The sequence below is a fragment of the Quercus lobata genome, chromosome 2 (genome assembly GCF_001633185.2).
Source record: "Quercus lobata isolate SW786 chromosome 2, ValleyOak3.0 Primary Assembly, whole genome shotgun sequence".
NCBI classification, from domain to species: Eukaryota; Viridiplantae; Streptophyta; class Magnoliopsida; order Fagales; family Fagaceae; genus Quercus; species Quercus lobata.
Window position 1 is genome coordinate 87,023,738 of NC_044905.1, and position 21,718 is coordinate 87,045,455.

General features: G+C 32.9%; 1 protein-coding gene and 1 long non-coding RNA gene across 2 annotated transcripts; both read left to right on the forward strand.

Moving 5' to 3' along the window:
• Window positions 1–817: 817 nt before the first annotated feature.
• LOC115977010 lies at window positions 818–3,294 on the forward strand. The gene is made up of 2 exons (XR_004088481.1): window positions 818–1,079; window positions 1,981–3,294. It is a non-coding gene; the product is annotated as an uncharacterized LOC115977010 (long non-coding RNA).
• Window positions 3,295–12,156: 8,862 nt separating this feature from the next.
• LOC115977011 lies at window positions 12,157–16,747 on the forward strand. The gene is made up of 8 exons (XM_031098629.1): window positions 12,157–12,727; window positions 13,642–13,779; window positions 13,871–13,939; window positions 14,038–14,109; window positions 14,393–14,475; window positions 14,556–14,687; window positions 14,891–15,104; window positions 16,373–16,747. Exons 1-8 carry the CDS (start codon window positions 12,305–12,307, stop codon window positions 16,415–16,417), a joined length of 1,176 nt encoding a protein of 391 aa, XP_030954489.1. The 5' UTR covers window positions 12,157–12,304; the 3' UTR covers window positions 16,418–16,747.
• The last annotated feature ends 4,971 nt before the right edge of the window (window positions 16,748–21,718 follow it).

Genomic DNA, 21,718 nt, shown 5'->3' on the forward strand with positions numbered 1-21,718 from the left:
AGAGACTCACACAGTCACACTGACACTGCAGAATGGGTATAGTTGAAGTGTTATATATAGTGAGAAGAGAAGATGGGCATGCTTTTTGTACATGGTAGCCTCGTGCAGAGGCGTGCCATGATGCGTATGACACATGCCTATAATCCTACGTGGAAACCTAGTTGGCAGCCCATAAAATCTACACGTGTCAAGTGTCAACATTCAAACCTATTTTCTAGTGTAAAAAAAAAAAAAAAATGAAGAATATATGCAAAATATGCATTGTCGATTTGCTCTTGGAAAGTTACCATGATATTCTTTTATTATTGGCCTCGTTTGATACATCCATTCAAATATATGTTTTCAGATTTTAAACAACATTACACATATTTTCACATATTTTTTCACCTATATATATTTCTACACATATTTTTAAACACATGTTTTCAGTTTTTAAGTGCATGTACCAAACATCCCTTATTCAGTAGTGCAAACAAGTAGTGATAGAAATGCACTTGTACAAAATTAAAGTGGAAAACTTAACTTCGGTTTTAAGAGGGTAGGTGTAACACCCCAATCTAATTGCATAATTAATTTTATGGGTTTATATGCATATCATTATCTTAATTACATTTAAGTGCATGAAGTTTTGATATTGTGATATTATAGAACATATATGCCCTTTTAATGTGATGGATATAACTTTATAAAGGTAAGGATATATATATATATATATATATGTGTGTGTGTGTGTGTGTGTGTGTAAGGTGATATTATTCTTTGTAGAAAAGTGTGAATGCAAAGAATATATATATATATATATATAAGTGTGAATGCAAAGAAAAGAAAAAGTTGAAAAGTGGGTGTGATATTTTCTTCCCTAGCATCCCAGGTACCCCACCCCTAAAGTCAAATTCCCTTATCTTCTTTGCTGCACCAGAAAGCACTCCTTGCTCATCTTCCTTTACTTTTTCTTTTCTTCTTCCTTTGCTCTACCCGGCAGCACCTCTCTTTCACCCTCTCACCAAAAATCATAGACAACTCTCTTTAAGAAGAAATTAAAGTGTTAACACTAAAATTTCAGCTTCAAATTGTTGTGGGTAAGTAATCAAAACTTCCTTTGTTTATTTCTACTTCTTTATCCTCTATCCTGATTTTAGAGGCTGAACTATGATTCTGTTTTAGTAATTTAAAATTTTGATGATATTGTGATCAATTGAATGCTTATTAACATATTTTAATATGTATACTATAGGTATAAAAATACCCAAATTAAATTAAGGCCTATTGCTATTTTTTGATGATTTTGTAAGAACATGTACTGAAGCTATCTCTGTGACAGATTTGAGGTTTACAATAAGAAAAATATGCATTAAATCATATTCTGTGAATTAGGATGCTAGGAGTAGTTTTTATGAATTCTAAGACACACATGGTTGTTATGAAAGTGGTCTCACAGAATTTGAATGAACCTAAAAATAATGGTTTAATTGTTAAGTTGCAAGAAATTCTGTCAGGACAGATTTGAGTATGCTGTCTTGTGTGATTTTTAATAAATCATGGGTTTATTATTTGACTCCGAAATTTTTATGGTTTATACTGGACATACAGGGGAGTAGTTATGTAAAATTTCATGACAATTGGATATGTGTGGACTGCCCATTTGTATTTTACAAATAGAGCATACGATTCTAGAATGAGCAGTGAATAACATATGCTACAACTGACTTTGTGGATTTAATTCTCAAGTTAAGATCAATTCTTTGAGCTATAATTTAATATGCTCATCCTTTGGTATATTTGGAGCATATTTAAATTTTATGAATTGGTTTCTCTATGGTTTGGATGCATAATGTGTTTGATGATTGTACTATATGCTTTGGGGAACTTTATGTGATGGGAATTAAGATTTTCTTGAGTTTGAGAGTTAAGTTGTGATTGAGGTATAAGTTTATATATTAGGAAGAGTTTTTCCGTAATAAATTTTGGTTTTTCGTTTAGGTGGCGAGAACGAGAATACGGACACTTGAGCTCCTCGTGTACAATCTCTCGCCCCTTCTGTTTTCAAGTAAGGGACTTGTGACATGTGCTTTTGATAAGTATAAAGATTATTTCGAAAAGTATTATGCATTAAAGCTTTTGATTAGAGATATTACATATATGCATGATTTAAGTAAAATATGTGTTCGTGAATTATTCAATCTTATATACATAATAATTTTAGCATATTAATGCTATTATTTGTATCACGAACATATTATTTAAGAATAAAGTGGATATGCTACTATTGTAAACATTTATGTAAAAGCAAAGTTATCAGAAAAATATAGTTTTTGGTTACACTATTGTTATGATTTGAACTCAGCCAATAGGTTATAGTACTGGCATTTCCATGGAGATTCTGATTGGCTATTAAAAGTGGGACTGACTTTGTTGTACCCGCCCTTGTTGGTAACAACCAACTTGTGGAGGATGTCAACCTACCCCCATGGTTGAAAGTATGTATTATGATATGATTCCGGAATTACCTGACATTGTGGGGAATGTTGGATGCCTGGCACTCTGTGCTGGAAGTCTCCCAAAAGTTGTGACAGACTTACAATTAGATTAACTAATATGTATTATAAATGAGATATAAATCTATTTGGAAATTATAAGAAAAGTATGATGATAAGAAACGTATATTGAATGTGTTATAAATCTAATGAGAAGTTATGATAAAGTATTTGATAGTCTGTTCAAAGATAAGATTACTGAACTTATATTTAAGTTCCTTATTATGTCATTTTATTTATTATATGAAAAAAAAAAATGAAGTATTCTCATCTAAAAGCTCTTAAGTTATTTTTAAGAACAATATGAACAGTATGAAGGCTATTTTATCAAATCTGGCATATCCATAAACTATTTGATTTACATGCATTCTTATTAAAGATCCATGGAGCTTTAAAACCTTACTGGGCTTCGCAGCGCACCCTATTATATTTCAGTGCACAGGTTATTCCTAGAAGTAGCGAGAGTATTAGAAGTGGCAAGGATTCTGTGTTTTCTCGTTTGTTAGAATGTAGAGTTTTGTTGTATAGTAGTTAGCTCTTTTGTTGTATAGGAGGAATCAAGATGTACTTAATCCTTTGAGCACAGATGTAATTTAGTACCTTAGTTTGTTTTGAACCCTAGTTGTATGCCTTTGGGTTTAGGTTTGTAATAAAAGTTTTGCTAAACATTTAGCCATGTAATATTTACACGAATACCTTAAATTCAGCCAGGTGGTAATTTTCCAAGTTCAAAGGAAATGAAATTTCAAGGTTGCCATCATTTTTGTATATTATGGCTTTTATGCAAGAAAATAAGCAGGAATTCAAGAAACAATTCTTAATAAGTACCTTCAGTTTAAGTTGGTTCGTGTTAGTATTGAGGTAAACTTGATATTAACATGTCAGTCATGCTCTAAACTCTGAAGTACAGGTTTGGGTCGTGACAGTAGGGGGGAAGAATTTGAATGCACAAGATACATGACAAATTCTTATCATCAAAATTAGTGGGAAATGTCCTTTGTTTTTTGTTTTTATTTCTTTTGTGATTGTCGCTTTTGGACAATCCGATTTTTCAATATCGTAATTGTTCTCTCACACTCTTTAATGTACACTCCATATATAGTACACACATAATTTTATGCACAATAATTATATATATATGGTGTTAATATTTAAAACATGAAATAAGACCATATAGGTACAGGTGATCAGAATCTATGTCTCTATAACACTGTTGAGAAAAATAAATAATTAATGACAGAATTAGTTGGCACTTCCATAAGCTTGCCAAGATTGAAGAATGACTGTCTCCTTAGCAAAACAAACAGATGCTGAGACGTCTGGCAATAGGGGAGGTATTAATTGAGGAAAGCAATATATGGAATAAGGTTTTGGCAGATTTGTTATTCTCACTATAAGGTATTGGAAAAGCATATATTCAGGCCGTAAAGATCGAGTTGCTTCCCTAGGGATTTACACCTCTGACAGAGGACATCTTATGGGGTTGTTGAGTGCAAGTTTGTATATTTAGCATCAAGGTTTAAGGTGGCAAATTCCTGAGCGTAATGAGAAGCCTGAGGAAATCACGGTTGCAAGGAAATTATTATTCAACACTCTCTGATCATGTGCACTTCATACACTCTTTCGCATCAAGTATTCACATTTTTCAAAAATGTCCAGTTGTAAGCACTCTGTAATATATCATCGGCTTGTACTGTAATTGGGAATATGCTTTATGAGATGCTGTAATTGGGAATTAGACATGTAAATGTTAAAGTGTAGCCGGCAAATTTTTATGAGATGCCGACAATGAATGTGAGTTTTTGGGTACTGTACTGTATGTGAACTGATGTCAGCTGGTTGAAGATTTAGAATTGTTTGAGAGGCCTAGTCCAATTCGGGATATATTAGTTCCTTAGGCGGCTATGATCATTTGGTATGTATGTATTTTGGATCTGTGCGTAGTTTGCTGTATTGTTTGTGCTGGTGTAATCCTTGTTAGTTGTGATTCTGAAATGCTTGGTTATTTTATTTTATTTTTTTTGTAAAAGAATCATTTTGGTTATGAATAAAATTAATTCTATTCTACCTAGCGTAAGCTGCAAAAATTTTATTTATATCCCGCACTATAAATTAAACAAAGCTGATCTAATGAAGAAAGCAATGATATATTGATATATATAATAAGGACCACCAAACAATCATAAGCATGATTAACATAACAAACTTTGGGGAGACCAATTAGCTAGAACCCCATAATAAAAATTTGGAGCTTTCTTTTTGTTGGGACTTGGGCATATGTATTATGTTGAAGTCATGGCGGAGCCAGAATTTCAGTCGAAGGGGGCAAGATTAAAATAGTATTAAAAGGACATTAAGTATTTTTTTTTTTAATAATTATGTGTTATTTATAGAGATCACTAATTAGATTGCCATGAAAAAAAAATGGAATAAGCAAGATTTTCACAATACTTTCACAACAAATCATAAATGGTAAGTTATTACTGGTTCAAATTTCAATCCACTACTGAAATTATTTTTTTGCTCACCAATAATAACTAGTAACAACCTGTTATTTAAGATTTATTATGAAAGTGTTATTAAAATGTTGTGGACATAGAATTTCTCAAAACTAAATTAAACGACTATAAATTCTATTGTAAAAAACTCACAAATTGATGTGACAAAAATGTATGACACTTAAATAATATAATAAATAAATATTTGAATGAATTTTTTTTATGATAGATAACACGTCAATTTGTAAAATTTGTAGTAATCATTGCATTGTTAAGAAGAAAAGGGCTGTGAATAGTATACTGAAAATAATGATTGAGAAAAAAAGGAACAATGAAATGGGTGAAGATGTACATGGTGAGATAAAACTAATGAGAATAGTAATTAAATTTGGTGAAAAAGTGATATGATTTGGTACATGGTTTTTTTCCTACTTTCTTGGTGTTAAGAGTCTGTACATGTATTAAAGTGGGAGTCCTTTTTTTGCCAAGGTAAAGTACCAAAGAATAATTCATAATATACTTACTTCAAGGATTTTTTTCAAGGAGCCAAGGGGGCAATTGCCCCCCTCGACCCCCCTAGCTCCGTCCCTGGTTGTAGTAACAGTAAATGCTATTCATGCAGCTGGTGCATAGTTGTAACCATCATCATCGTCATCGCCATACATGGATGAAGCTGAAGCATAGGCATAATCTCCATGATGTTCAATGCAGGCTGCAGGGGTATAATCATAACCATCGTAGTCGTCGTCATCATCATCTCCATCTACATGCTTCTATCGAACCATGGGGCAATGGCCTTGGAAATGAATAACATTTTCTTACTTATGTGATGAAGGTAGAGAATTAGAATGATTTTGAGTGTTTTCACAAGCTTAAGAGTTAAGATACAGGGAGATAGAGATAGTAACAAAGGTGTATATTACTTTATGGGGATGAGTCGGTGCTTATTTAGATGGAAAGAAAGCATTCTCATTTGGCACAAACTCAGCCACGTGGCGGGGAGTGTGAAGTAATGCTTGAAAGTGTATGCATTACCCTATGCCAATGACAGGTGGTGCTGTATAGGTAAGACACTTTGGAACCCCGGTTGACAGTTCAGCAAAACTTGTAGGAGCTAGCAACCCTGAGAGATTAGAAGATAGGTAAAAGAGAAATACCGAAACAATTCTTATACATATCATGGGACACGCATTTCAATTAAAAATACGCGTGTGTACAACAGGGACGGAACTGTGCTGGGACAGGGGGGCCATTCCCCCTGGCCCAATGAGAAAAAGGAAAATATATAATATATAAAGCTTGTTTTTTAATTTTTATGCTTTATTTTTGTTCAATATTTTCATACTTTCACAAAAAGAACACTTTCTTTATTCAAATTTTCTTTAAATTTTGATTCTTTTTGTGGTTATTTGTCTGGGTTTTAAATGATTTATGAAATTTATTTTAAAGTATTAGCATAAGATAATTGCAGTTTAAGTGTTTGATGAAGTTCCCCAAAAAAACTTGGGATAAAAAAACACACACACACACACATATATATTCTTTTATAAATTGCTTGGATAAAAAACATGGTTATCTTTGGGTTAATCTAGAGCTAGAACATGAAGGTTTAGGCTATAACAATTTTTTTAAGCATTTGGGTTTGAGTGTATCTCCCCCCCCCCCCCCCCATTCAAAATCTCCGTCCCTGATGTATAATGTGGGTATTAGAACGCTAGTATTAGGTATGTAAAAACCCCCTAGCTATTTTAGCAACCAACAAAGCCAAATAGATCCACATCCAGTCCAAGGATGGGTCTTTATATGTTTTTATTAACTGTTCACAAGGATGTAAAAAAGTATATCATCTTAATAAGGAAAGAGAAAAAAGGGTAGAGAGAGGAAAGAGAGATGGAAGAGAAGAGAGAGAAACTACATTTTTTTTTATTTGTTGGTATAGTTTATATTATTTTAATGAGTTATAGTAAAAATAAAAACTGGAATGTTGGATGGGTTGTAAAATGGAATAGTAAAATAGATAAAGTAAGTTTTGAGAATGTAAAATAGACATTTTTTTGTATTTCCTGATGCTCATGCTCTTAGTATCTATATTAACTATTGCTCTAGGCAAAAACTTGTTCTGCACACCTTTAATACACACGAAAAAATAATTGAAATTAGGGGTAATTACACATAAACTACTTGTGGTTTGGGCGAAAATCACTTTGCCTACCCGTGGTTTGAAAAGTGTCACTTAACCCACCTGAGGTATGTTTCGTTTGTTTTCCGTAACCCACCTCTGTTAAAATCTGGGGTAAATAGGTATTTTTGCTCAAATTTTGTCTCTTTCCTCCCAAAAAAAAAATAGCACAAAAATGCAAGAGAAACAAGATCAAAAAGTAGTCTTTGTTTCTCTCTCCATTCACACAAATTTTGAATATAAAAAACAAACCCAAAAAAATAAAACCCAGATCAACCTACACAAGATCACTGACTTAATGACTCAGATTGTGTGAATGGAGTCATGGATATATACCCACAGACAAACTGACCCAACTCCCCTACCCAAACGTGTTCCTTCACTTGCCGCCGACCCTCACTCTCTCTTCAGTTCCTCACTCTCGCCAACTCAAGCCTTGGGTTTCGCCGTGTTCAATGTGGGTTTCGGGTTTAATGGTTTATGGGTTTGATGGTGGTGGATTTTGGCAGTGGTAATAGGTTTGTGGTAGTGGTTTTGGTTGGTTTTGTGGTGGATTGTGGGTCAATGGTGGTTTGGTTGGATTTTTTCTGGGTTTCGTGGTAGCTGGGTTGTTAGATTTCGCTGCCATGCCTCCCCTCTTTGGGTGGATCGTGGTCGTGGTTTAATGGGTTTTGTTTTTTATTTTGTTTTTGATGCATGGGTGGATCATGGTCGTAGTCTGGGTTGCTCGATTTTGTTTTTGATTTTTTCTTGTTAATGGGTTTGGTAGTGGATCGTGGTTGGGTTCGTGGTGGTCGATCGGTGGTTGATGGTAGCTGAGTTTGTGATGGTGGATCATGGATGGTGGCAGATTGGTGATTGATGGTTACTAGGTTTGTGGTGGTGGATCGTGGCTAGTGGCAAATCGATGGTGGGTTTTGTCGTGGGTTGGTTGTGAGTTGGTGGTTGAGTTGGTTTGACACAGAAGTGAGTGGTGGTGGTGCCATGAGGGGCTGTGGGTCAAAGAAAGGGAAGAGAGGGTGTTATTTTTTTATGTTATTGTATTGAAAGCTAAAATTTGTGTAGATTGTTTTTTTTTTTTGGGTATGTTCTTCATGTTCAAAATTTGTGTGAATGGAAAGACAGACAAATACCACTTTTTGATCTTGTTTTTCTTGCATTTTTGTGCTATTTTTTGTTTTGGGAGGAGAGGGACATAAAATTTGAGCAAAAATACCTATTTACCTCTAGTTTTAACAGAGGTGAGTTACGGAAAACAAACGGAACATACCTCAGGTGGATTAAGTGACATTTTTCAAACCAAGGGTAGGCAAAGTGATTTTCGCCTAAACCACAGATGGGTTATGTGTAATTACCCTTAAAATTATAATGTGTACATTAATCTGTGTGTACTAAACACAACTAAGATGACAACATATGATGGGTGGTGCGAGCATCTTTGGAGTTTGGACTTGTGGTGCATGGTTGAGTAATGAAAAGTGAGATTTCTTCTAGCACGTTCGTGGAACTGAAAATTGTAAAGTAGAAGAGATTTGGCATTTTCTTTATGGATTTGAAAACGGTAGCTAAATCAAAGATTACATCATTATTAAGGGCAAGGATAATAGTGATGGAGCACCTCCAACCACAATCTATATAATATTGTGGGATTTGAGAGCATTTCCAGATCAATTATATTAGCCTCGACAACAAGTTGATTTCCACAGCAACATTGCCGCAGCTCATAGGTTGCATAAATTGTCGTCCAGCCAAAAAAATATGATTAACAAATTGATTTGGTGGACCTGAATGCTCTTACAACTTCTGAAGAGTCACCTCCATCGATCTCCATATGTATTATATAATTAATCTTTTGTCCTTAGCTAATTTCATTTCATTTCCTCGAAGGCAGACGTACAGTACTTTAGTATTACTAATGATACTAAACTATAATACATGGAGCACATAATGGTACTGTATATATTAGTGAAATGCAGTGTACAATAAATCACAACATTCTTGTGTCTTCGGCTAATTAATTAGTGATTATATAACAGTCTCTGTTTTTTGGAACTTGGCCATGGCATTCCAGTTCACTATTGGCTAAACGCAAGACTTAAAGTAATGTTACTTTTAGAGTTGTGTCACTTCTTTAATTTTGGAGTTGGCCATTTGCTTTAGTTCAAGTGTCCATGCAGAGCAGCCACTTCAGTCTTTCAATTTAGTTTACACAATTAATTCATTTAAAAGCAAAGTGCGTCCATGCTCCATAAGCAATAGATACCTATTAGTCTATTACTAGCGTGGATTTTAGAGATCTGATCTGAAATTGTTTGTGAAATTATAGAGAGTTTATTGAGTTGTTATTATATGTAGTAAGATACTAAGATATATTGAGTTTTAAGTAAAATATTGATGTGATAAACTTTTATTGGATGGTGTAAACCATAATTTTTGCCCTACATTCTTATCATATTTTTACATATTAGATTATATTCTCTATATAGGCCTAGTAAATGCAAAATAGCTAATACAGCATCAATATTGGTATCTCTTTGACTCTTAACGATCTCAAAAAAGGTATCCATAATTTGGCAAATTGACACCCTCTTCTCCAAACTTAAGAGTAAAAAAAAGGTAACTCAATTAACACTTCCTAGTATTTCTAGTGAAAACATTCAAAATTCAAATCTTTCTTTTACCTCAATTATTGATATATGTATAAATAAATAAATAAATAAAAATGTATGGAAAATTATAAAATAAAAAGAACAAATCTTGTACTTCATATTATAAAGAAGGGTTTTAGAAAAAAAAAATCTCATGCTATTCTAGAGTGAGTTTTTAACTTGATTCAAGCTCAAATTTCAAAATTTTGTTATATGCTCTAAGTTGCTTACTAGATACTATACTAGGAAAACATTACGTACTCTAGAGGTTACATATACATACAATAAAACAGAAGAAAAGATATAGACACAACTTCTGCACACAATTTTTGCCAACACTTTAATATGACATATTGTGAGTTGAAGCAAAAAAAGTGATGAGTTTAATTGAAAAACTCATAAAATAGTCGCCTATGACGTCTCCTAATCAAAAATAAATATTGTTTAGTTGAGTGCTTTCATACATGATTATTAAGATGTAATTTTTGAAAACATTCAACCAAACAACATTTTTTAATGGTTCCCATAAGATTTTGTTTGGGGTAATTACTAATATTCACACACTATTGTGCACAAAGAACATAAACTTACTTTTTTTACACTGAATTCATAACTTGAAATCATGATTTCTAAAGTAACAATAGTATGTGTGAAATAAACTCATTATTTTGTTTTTAAGTGGTGGAAACACTTACAAAAAGGCAAAGGGCCCATTTGGTACATGCGTTTAAAAACTGAAAATTGATGTTTGAAAACATTTGTGGAAATATATGTGGGTGAAAAAGTGTGTGAAAATATGTGTAATGTTGTTTAAAAACTGAAAATTGTTATTTGAAAACACAAACCAAACAACCCCTAAACATCATCATACTATATAATTTAAAAATAGATAAAATTTATGTATAGTTATGTCCTCTCAGTCTCCACATTGGTCACTCACTCACCTTAGAGTATTAGCATTGGGAAATGCTACTCTATCCCATTTTACCATTTCAAAAGGCTACTTTATCAATTATACTATACCATTTTACAATACACCCAATATCCCAAAATTCTATTTTGCCATACTACACATTAAAATAATATATCTACATAATATAATATATTTTTTTTGTTTTTTTGTTTTTTTCAATTTTTTCCTCCACCTTCCCTCAACCTCTATCACCGCACCTCCACTGTCCAGTCACCACCACCGCACCTCCACCATGCCCACCATGCCACCACTGCCCACCAAAATCCCACCGGAACAAAAACCCATATTAAAAATTTAAAAAAAAAAACAAAAAAACAACCCATCGGAAAGGCAGAACCCAAAAGAACCAGCCAATCATGCGATGACCCACGCCGATCTCTACCAAACCCATCACCATGACCCACGCCGATCTCGCCATGACCTTGCTGGACCCAAACACTGGCGATCTCCGACGACCAACAACCCACTTTAGCCATAACCCACTTCAGCCACAACCCAAACACTGAACCCAACCACGACCAACGACCCAAACACTGGACCCAACCACAACCCACAACCCTTTTAAGCACCGGTCACAGCAAAAAAAAAAAAGAAAAAGAAAAAGAAAACCACAACCACCACAGTGACCCACGCCAAAAACCACAACAACCACAGTGACCCACGCCGTCACCCACGCCAAAAAAAAAAAAAGGCAACCACAGAACCCGCTGGATCGTAACCCACTAGAAAAAATGAAACACTGTGATGTGTGATGTTGATGTTGGGAGGAGAATGGTGTTTGGGTCTGGAGAGAGCAGATGGAAAAACAAAGAAGGAAGAGAGAGAAGAGAACTGAAATAATGAAATAGAGAAGAGAGAAATTTCGAGGGAAAAAGGTGAATAAATTTTTTTTTTTTTTTTTAGAATACTGCTACAGTACAATTCTAACTTTAGAATTGTACTGTATTTTTTTTTTTTTTTTTAGAATACTGCTACAGTACAATTCTAACTTTAGAATTGTACTGTAGCAGTATTGCAAAAAAATTTGTAATAGTTGGGTCTACCATTCTCTGATGCAAAGCATTTTGAGACTTAAAATGCCAAATTGTCCTTAGATTTGGCATTAGCATTCTCTAATGCTGATGCTCTTAGGCTAAACATTAGACTTCTAAATTAAATTCACACATGGTTACATTAACTAATAAAACACAACATTATTATTATCATTTTTTTTTTCCGAATCATTATAATTAAATTAAGAAATTTAATATGCACTAAGTTTTAGACACGCTTGTTCCTCAAAAAAAAAAAAAAAGTTTTAGACACACTTGGCCCTCACAACACTGAACACGGTCACTCCGCCAGTTTCAACCAACACAAACCAATCATTTTCTTTTGGCTAAGATTCACACTCTCGTAGCCAGAAAAGCAAGTAGAGTAGTGAACAAACTAGTGCTAGAGTGCTACACCATTTGAATTTTGAACCCAAACAAATGGCCAACACCCAACTCTCCCACCACAATTTCCGTCCAATCCCCGCCGTGCATGTCACCTCCCACCGACTGAGCCCCACCAAACCCACCACCACCAGGCTTCCCCTCCAATATTTCAAAAACAAAAGCTCGACTCTTAAACTTAAAGCTGACCAAAAACACATCAAGTGGGCCATTGGGCTAAGCCTTGTGGACCAAAGCCCGCCAAAATCAACGGTCGACGTGGAACGGTTAGTGAGTTTTTTGTACGATGATCTTCCACATCTCTTTGATGATCAGGGTATTGATCGGACGGCGTACGATGAGGTTGTGAAATTCAGGGACCCAATCACCAAGCATGACACTATAAGTGGGTACTTGTTTAACATAACTCTCTTGAAAACACTATTCAGGCCTGAGTTCCAGTTGCACTGGGTCAAACAGGTTTGCTTTACTATGATTTCTGTTATAATTTATGATTTAAAATATATATATATAAGTTAGTGGGTGCTTTGACTTAATGGGATTTGCACGTAAAGAAATTATATGAGTACTTTTGTAGTGCAGACAACAATGAAGATGATGTAGCCTGAATTCTGACTACGTTAATTCATAATTTTGAATGTGATTCAATGATTTAATAATGATTTGGTGTGTCTCTCATTATGTAATGCTATAAAGTACTATGATGTTGACTACAAACCCGTAACGTTGGCTACCTAAGTTCGGGAGACTTCTTTAATTTGATGTTATTGGAGTTAGAATTGTTTGTTCATAGCACAATGCTTTGCAATTATAATAATGTGTATAACTGGTTTTATGAATCTTTGTCTGTTTCAATATTAGTTTTAATTCACTCTTTTTTTATGCATTCTTTTTGACAGTTTGTATGATTGCGAGTGAGCCATTACTTCTTGTTTTTTAATGCTAACGATTTCCTCTTGATATTAGAATTGCTTTTTTCTTCAGATTCTTTGACACTATGCATTTGTAAGAAGAAATTACCTTTCTGTTTTTTAATCCCACTCCCCTCCACCCCCCAATCGATTTGCATTTTTTGTTTTTGTGTTTGATCTAGTAATGGTCACCAATTGATTAATTTTACATTGAATTAAGTCCTTATGTTTTCTCACAACAACCAAGTAATCAAATGAAACTTCTTTTTTTCATATAGACTTCAAGAATCATTATAGTTACAGATGCAACATATGACTCGGTCAATTACTCTGCTTAGGCATAACCATTTTGTGCATTTTCAAGGAGTTAGTTTAGTATGATATTGAATGGTGACAGTAACTTCCAGTAGGAGATCACATTACGAAATTACTATAGAGACAGGACTGATTGAGTTGCTACAGACAGGACCTTATGAAATTACTACAAGGTGGACTATGATCATGAAGTTTATCCTTCTGCCATGGAACCCAGAATTGGTCTTTACAGGAACCTCTATCATGGGCATCAACCCAGAGACTGGAAAGTTTTGCAGCCATGTGGTAAGGTTCATTTGTCTTACTAGATGAGAGAAGGACAGAATATACGGCACATAAAAAATGTTAGTAATAATAATATTCTTGTAAACTGTAGGATTTTTGGGATTCCATAAAGAAAAATGACTACTTTTCTCTAGAAGGTTTGTTGGATGTTTTAAAGCAGGTACTGGCACTATCATTACTTGAAATGACATGAGATGATCATCTTTGTGTTTGTGTAATTTAATGCCCCTTCTGATGTGGAGATTGGAACTCTTGCAGCTGCGGATATACAAGACTCCAGACTTGGAATCACCCAAGTATCAGATACTGAAAAGAACTGCTAACTACGAGGTTTCTCCATATTTTCTTAAAGAAATTGTTTCTGCATCTAGTCATTTACTAACTTATGCCTCTGCTGCTACTGTATTGATTTTCACTATGCGGAACATTACACCTGGTTTATTATAGTTCTTTCCTTAAAGATGACTGTTGTAAACTAGTAAATACTGGGAAATGACTCATGATATCAGTGTTTACAATGATATTAATGAGCTCACCATATATGTGGCTTATCATATTTGCAGGAATGTCCAGAAACTATATGAGTTTACTAGATTTTCAAATGATTCTACAGGTGAGAAAGTACACACCATTTATAGTGGTAGAAGCAAATGGAGACAAATTAGCTGGGTCAACTGGCTTTAATGATGTTACTGGGTGAGTGTCTTTAAGAATCCAATTCAGTTTATTGTGTTGTTGCTCTCTTGGATAATACAGATGATAATTCGTCTCTCTAGGTACATATTTGGTAAGAATTCCAGATCAGAGAAGATACCAATGACTACTCCTGTTTTCACACAGGCATTTGATGCTGAACTTTCCAAAGTATCCATCCAAGTTGTTCTTCCATTGGAGAAAGATATAAGCAGGTGAGGCTCATCACTTTTATTGGACTCTAAATACCAAAGAAAAAAATGTATAGATTTAGGTATCTGAATTTGTGTTAAAACAATGCAACTGGATGCATTTGATTAGTTAGACAAGTGCAAAAAGATATGATCATTTCAAAAATATTTCATTAAATCTATTCAATAATGTAAGCAGATCAGCACTAAACATGTATATCTGCCAGTTTACCAGATCCTAATCAAGAAACAACTAGCTTGAGAAAGGTGGAAAGAGGTATTGCTGCAGTTTTGAAGTTCAGTGGAAGAGCTACAGAAGATATTGTTCGAGAGAAAGAAAAAGCACTTCGCTCTTCTCTTATAAATGATGGCCTCAAACCTAAGACAGGTTGTTTGTTTGCACGATACAATGATCCAGGCCGAACACGGAGCTTTGTAATGGTATGATATGGTATCCGTACATTACTTCCTCTATTTTGTCCTGATATATTATTTAAAAATGATTCCAACCATTTAGATAACCTGAAATATGATTATTGAGTTACATTAACATTAGTGTCGCATGGAGAAAAATTAATAAAGAAGCACAATTGAGAAACTAGGTGGGGGGCAAGGGGCTAGAATGGTAGTAGTGAGATTCAAAAAAGAAAAGAAAAAAATCATTTCCCTCATCTATTTGGAAACCAAGCATAGTGTAAGGAAGAAACCTTATAATATATAAAGACCATCATAAGAGCATTAATTCTAATAGAAGAAAATGCCTGTCCATTTGAAGCTCACATTTCTTCCAAGAATGAAGCTTCATAGAAGCCATCCATCCACCCAAGGAACTTAAAATGGATGTGAGCTCCTGTCAGCTACTTGAATGAAATATTAGTTCAAATTAAGAAGTCTGGATATTGGTTATAGCTGTGATATCTACAAATTGAGCATTCCTAACTCTTTTATACTCAATTATTGAGGGACGAAATAGAAGTGTAGAATAAAGACAAATATAGATGAATTCATGTGTTAACTCAACTTCATTATCTTTGTTTCAAGAACAAAAGAAAAACTAGTGCTGATATCCACTTACCATATTGTTTATATTGGAATTCTGAATCTCCTATGCTAGTGATCTTCATAGCTACATTCTTTTGATTCATTTTTCTAAGCGTAGTAGGCTTGATCTTATTCTTTTCTGTATATACCACGGGCCAGTTTTTCTGCTATATGTTTCATTTGATGCAAATTAACATTCAACCAAATTCAAGACTAGTCAATTATTCTTCCATGCAAATATTGTTACCTCTGATGTTTATCATGATGTCAGATAGAGAAGTCAGTTTTGATTTGCTGCTCCTGGGCATGAGCATAAACTGCTTAGCCCATCAGGGGTGAATGCCTTGGATTATCCTACAACTGGTTTTGGCAGATAGGATCAGTTTTCTATAGGTTTTACTGTCTAGAGGCGAGTCCAAATGACTTTTCTTTAGAAAGGTTCCTTGCGTTATTAAAAAAAAAAAAAAAAAAAGCCAGCTTTGCTTTGCCCCCTAGTCTGTTAAACCAGCTATGTTAATGCCACGGCTAGTTTTATAAAATTGTCTTCTTTAACATTTACCAGTTTCTTACAGCTATGAAAAATGATTACTCAGTTTTTGTGTTTTTCCCAATTCCCATACCAATTATTGACTATTTTCTGTAATTTTTGGTGTTCGGTTGCATTGAAGAGAAATGAGGTGCTAATATGGCTTGAGGAGTTCTCTTTGGATTAGTGCGTTAAACGTGGCCACCCCTTTGACCTGCACTTCAGGTTGATCATTCTTGCGCATGAATTTATCTGGGTGAATTGTAATGAACGAAACAATTTAGGCTTAGCTTAACATTATAGTTACCCTTTGGTGAATAGACATTGATCATCCAGGATATAGTAAAGAAATGTAATCAGCAACCACAGTGTTTTGAATCTTATCTTTGGGTACATTATGATCCCAGTTTTCCATTTACTATCTGATGAAATAGTCACTGTTGTAATTCCCTCTAAGATCTGCCAGTTCCCAAACCATGGCAGTGTTCTCTATCGCTAGGTGTTACTTAAAAGGTTCTAATTTTTCTTACATTATGAATTGGATACGCTGTATCATTATTGGACACTAAAAACCAAATATGTCCACAATCACTGTATTATCTCCCCAACTCCAAAGTCCAACCTACCCCTTCTTTTATTGGTAGGATTATAGATCAAAATCACATTTCTTTTCTCTGTGGAGTTGAAAATATGTGTTGCTTTTAATTTTGAGCTTGACTTTGTTGTATCCTTTAGGATGCAGCTAATGCCTACACACCACACCTACAATCATACCCAATTGATTTAGATAGGGGCAACTAAAAATAATGTTTTTATTTTCTACAAAAATGTTCCAACATCTTCCGGTGTCGAATGAATACTCTAATATCTGGCACATTTGGCATATGAATTGTGAAGTTTTGCCAAAATTTTCAAGCTTTCCAGGATTCCACTTTATAAATTGTGGTTCCTCTCCGAACATTCTATCTTTCCTTCAAAGTAAAATACTATATGCAGATGTTTGGATGGATTTTTTTTTTTTTAACCAGAAGGTCTTAGTTAAAAATAAAAAATATAAAAATATAAAAATAAAATTTTAAAAAAAAAAAAAAAAAAAAAAAAAAAAAAACCCAAATGAGTTACCAAACTCTACTTGCACTGACTTATTTGTATTTTAAAAAAATAATAATAGCAAAAATGATGGCTTTAAAAAATTGTATATAAATAAAAATCTTATATTTCAATTGACATTTTCCAAAGTTTCCAATTGATTCTAAAAAATAAAAAATTGTACATGAAAAATTTTTAGGAAAATAATTAAATGCAGAATAGTCTCTCTCTCTCTCTCTCTCTCTCTCTTCTTTTAGCACATGGACTCATTGACTCTCAGAGGAATTTTCTTACAGCCATATGGGAAGAATGAGATTCACACTTCATGAACTCTGAAAATGATAACAAGGATTAGCTTTTTAAAAAGTGGGCCAAATTTACAATAAATAATTCCAAACTTTAGCAATAACACTTTTAATGCAATATTCCAATTTTTAATTGATATAATGAATTAACATAAATTTTTACACTTCTTTTTAAAAATACATCCAATACCTACTTCTTTTCAGAAATAAAAGTTGACAAAAATAATTAAATAAAAATTAGATATTAATTGAATTACATATTCAAAATACGAAATACAACGTGCTTATTATGTCAATTTTGGTTAATTTTACACCTAAAAAATCTTTTTTAGTTTGGTTACCAAACCGGTGTAATAATTTTAAAGTGATTTATCATTATAGTTTGTTATACATTTTCTAAGCACTAAAATGATTTTCCGTTAAAACTATTTAATGCAAATATTCTATAGCTTAAGCTCTACGTAAATTGCATTTCAACAATCTCAAACTAGTTCATTCTCAAAAAAAAAAAAACAATCTCAAACTAGCAAGTCTATCTTTAGGTTTAAGTACTCATTCATTTATTACCTATGCTGTGAAACAAGATATGACTTATTGTTCATTTATTCTTTCATTCATTATCTATGCCAGAGTTTTGACAATATACCTTTTTTTTTTGCTTACACCTTATATTCAATAATAGGAGCAATATCCCTCTTTTTTTTTCTTTCTTTTTTTTTTAATAATTCGATAATTACAATAAAGAAAGATATTTGAATCTTAGATATCTTCGCCATTACTACTAAGAAGTGTCATTTGAACTACAGAGTTCTAGACAAACACAACGTCTTTTGGTTATAGTTGACATAAGAGGTTAAAATGGGTTTGGCTCAATGTTATGAATTTTGTTCCGTTCTGGCCGGAACGGATGGAATTTTTCGTACCAGTATGCAAACCGAAACGGGAATAGCCTCTATTCCACTTCGAATCAAATTTCAGCCAATTCCAACTAGTTTCGGGCATTCTAGTCATTTCCGAGCAATTTTGGCCAAAATGTAATTTTCATCTGGAATGAGTTTTGCCTTTTTTTTTTCTTTTTTTATCCCTTCTTCAACCTAAGGATATTTTTCACCATTACATGCAAAAACATTTTGAGTTCCACAAATTCTATTCTACCTCACAGCATCAAATACAACCCAAAAATCCACAACAATGAAGTGATGAACACAGAGAGAGAGAGGTAAAAACCCAAAGGTGAACTTGGATCATTGTTTGAGTCTGAGGTAGATTACTCATGAAACTTCAACCTTCACATACTTGCAATTTTGCAGCACAAAGAGAGTGGCAGAAAAAGTCTTGCAGCAAAGAAAGTGCTGGGAGTTAAAAGCTAAAAACTCAAACTCAAAGTAAAGGAATTTTTTTTTTCTTTTAACATTATTTTTTAAATATTTTAGCTAGTTGTCAGGTTTGCAAACTATACAGCAAACTAGCATCTCAAGACTCTAAAACTCGAGTTCAGATCTGAACTCGAGTTTCTAAGACTTGAATTGCATGTGATGGCAGGATGAGGTGGAAAAAACTCACGTGGGAATCAAGTATTTGAAACTCGAGTTCCCATTCTTCTTCCACATCTGAGTCTTCCTCTTCCTTAATTCTTTTCTTCTTCCTTCCACATCTGAGTCTTCCTTTCAGATTTGAGTCTTCTTCTTCCTGCCTGATCTGGTCCTTTGTTCTTCCTCTTCTTCTTCTTCTTCTTCTTCTTCTTCTTCTTCGTTCCTAATCTGTTCCTTCATTCTTTGCTTTTGTCCCTCTGTTCTTTGTTCCTGCCCGATCTTATTTGTTTTGGTTTGTTTCACTATAAAAATCGAGTCTTGTAGACTCAAATTTACTTTTTACAGACTCGAGTTTATAAGACTCGAGATCTATGTGGCAAAAAGTACCCAAATCAGCAAGTAGAATTCGAATATTTAAAACTCAATATTTAGATTAAAATCAAGCCTCTAAAACTCGAGATACTAGTTTACAGTATTGTTCCTCACCCATGTCAACTTATTATATTCTTTCCCTCATTAATACTATTCCACAAATTCCCTCCAAAGTAAAGGGTTTAAACGCTAGGACTTGGGTAAAGGAGTTGGGGTTAGGTGGGGTAGGTGGAATCTTTTAAATGGGAAAGCAAGCAAATGATGCCACATTTTTTTTCTTTTCTACCAAATAGTGCCACGTAACCTAAGGCTAAAAGTCTAACATGTGCTGACAATTAAAAATAGTACTACACTACTACTTGTTTAGTAGAAAAAAAAAATACACATTGTTTTTAAAAAAGGCTCCCAATTAATAGTATATAAATAATATTTAAAAAATGAATAATCAACTCATTATTTGCTTATTTGTGGTTACTTTGGTAATTAATTAATTACTTATTATTATCTTTTTAAAAATTTATTGAAAGATATATATATATATATATATTTATAGAAATTTGAAACAACTTGAAACGGTATGTTGAAATAGACCGGTATTAAAATATTCTGTTTCAATGGACAAACTGAAATGGGTTTCGAAATGGTATTCATAACATTGATTTGGCTTACCTCTAGTACTTTTTTAACTGGAATCTCCTTTTATTTTAATGAGAAACTATCACATCATCCACTAACTAAATAAAATGTGAAGATTAAAATCCACTATCACTTGTCGTTATATATTTAAAACAAAATGACATATCCAATTAAAAAAGTACTAGAGATAAGCCAAAACCAGTTAAAATAACTCACATAAGCTAATAGACTTTCTTTTTTTTGAAAAATTAATTCAACAGTTATATATAAAAAATAAAAATAAAAAGATACAACCATCTTTTATTTGACAAAATGATATTCTTATAAAGTTATTTTAAAAGTTAACCAAAATTCAAAAAATATATAAAATAAACATTTTTAAATGCATCTGGCCCAAGCAAGACTCAACAAATCTTGGACGACAACTTGTCCTAGAGAACGCCTTGGAATGCACATTGTCCTCCACAAATTATCATTTTTTTTTTATGTCCCATAAAAGTTTATATACATAAATTGGCAATTTTATTTAAAGTAGTTATCATAGGCTCACCACAATCTCTAATATAAATATTTTGCCATGATAATTTAGGAATGATGTGAAATTTTTGTGTCCTTATCATTACTCAAAAGAAACTGTTTAGAATAATATGCTATGTTTACAATATTTTCACAATAAATTATTAATGATAATTTGTCATTGATAGATAAAAGAAAATGATATCAGTGGTGAACTCAAATTAGAACTAATAATAGATTACTGCCTAAGATTTGTAATGAAATTTTTATGAAAAATATTATTGATGTAACATTATTGAAAGACAAAAAAGGGGAAATAGTAAAATGTAGGTACTGTCTACTCATTTCTTTGTTTTTATTTATTTATTTATTTTTTAATCTTTGTAGCTTTTATATATATATATATATATATATATAAGTTGTTAACAACAATTTAAGTTTTGTAAAAAAATAATTAAATTTCAAAAGGGTTCTCTAAATAATTTTTTAATAGCAATAAACACAACATAATAATAAAAAATGTATATATCTAAAAAAAAAAATTCAACAAAAGTTATATATATATAAAAAAAAAAGATGAACAACTCACGTATGAACAAGAAACTCATTAAAAAAACTTTTTTTTTACATCTAAACAAATTAGAAGAATAAATTTTAAATAAAAAAATATTATTTAATTAAATTTAAATATATAAGCCTCAATTTAAACAACGCATTATGCCCCAAAATTCCTTGGGCTGCGCCTGACCAGCATGAAGCCAGGAGAGAGACAGAGAAAAAAAAAAATTCTAAAATATTAGAATGGAGTAAAATATGTTATTCAAAACACGTCTTTTTCTTTCTTTCTTTTTTTCCGCATTTCACTACCTACGATCTGAGTACTACAGTTTAAAGTATTAGGATTTTCATTTTTATTTTTATTTTTATTTTTATTTTTTAAAATAAAGGATACATCTAAACTGCCAAATTTGAGTTGACAATCGTTCTTGTTGCTGACTCAAATTTTAAATTGAAAGTTAATGATTTGCCACACCAACA

Excerpts from the sequence above, each read along its gene's own strand:
- LOC115977011 (XM_031098629.1), top strand. The coding sequence starts at position 12,305 with ATGGCCAACACCCAACTCTCCCACCACAATTTCCGTCCAATCCCCGCC. Across the intron at positions 13,780-13,870 it reads GAAAGTTTTGCAGCCATGTG|GATTTTTGGGATTCCATAAA; the intron begins GTAAGGTTCATT and ends TGTAAACTGTAG. Across the intron at positions 13,940-14,037 it reads TGTTGGATGTTTTAAAGCAG|CTGCGGATATACAAGACTCC; the intron begins GTACTGGCACTA and ends GAACTCTTGCAG.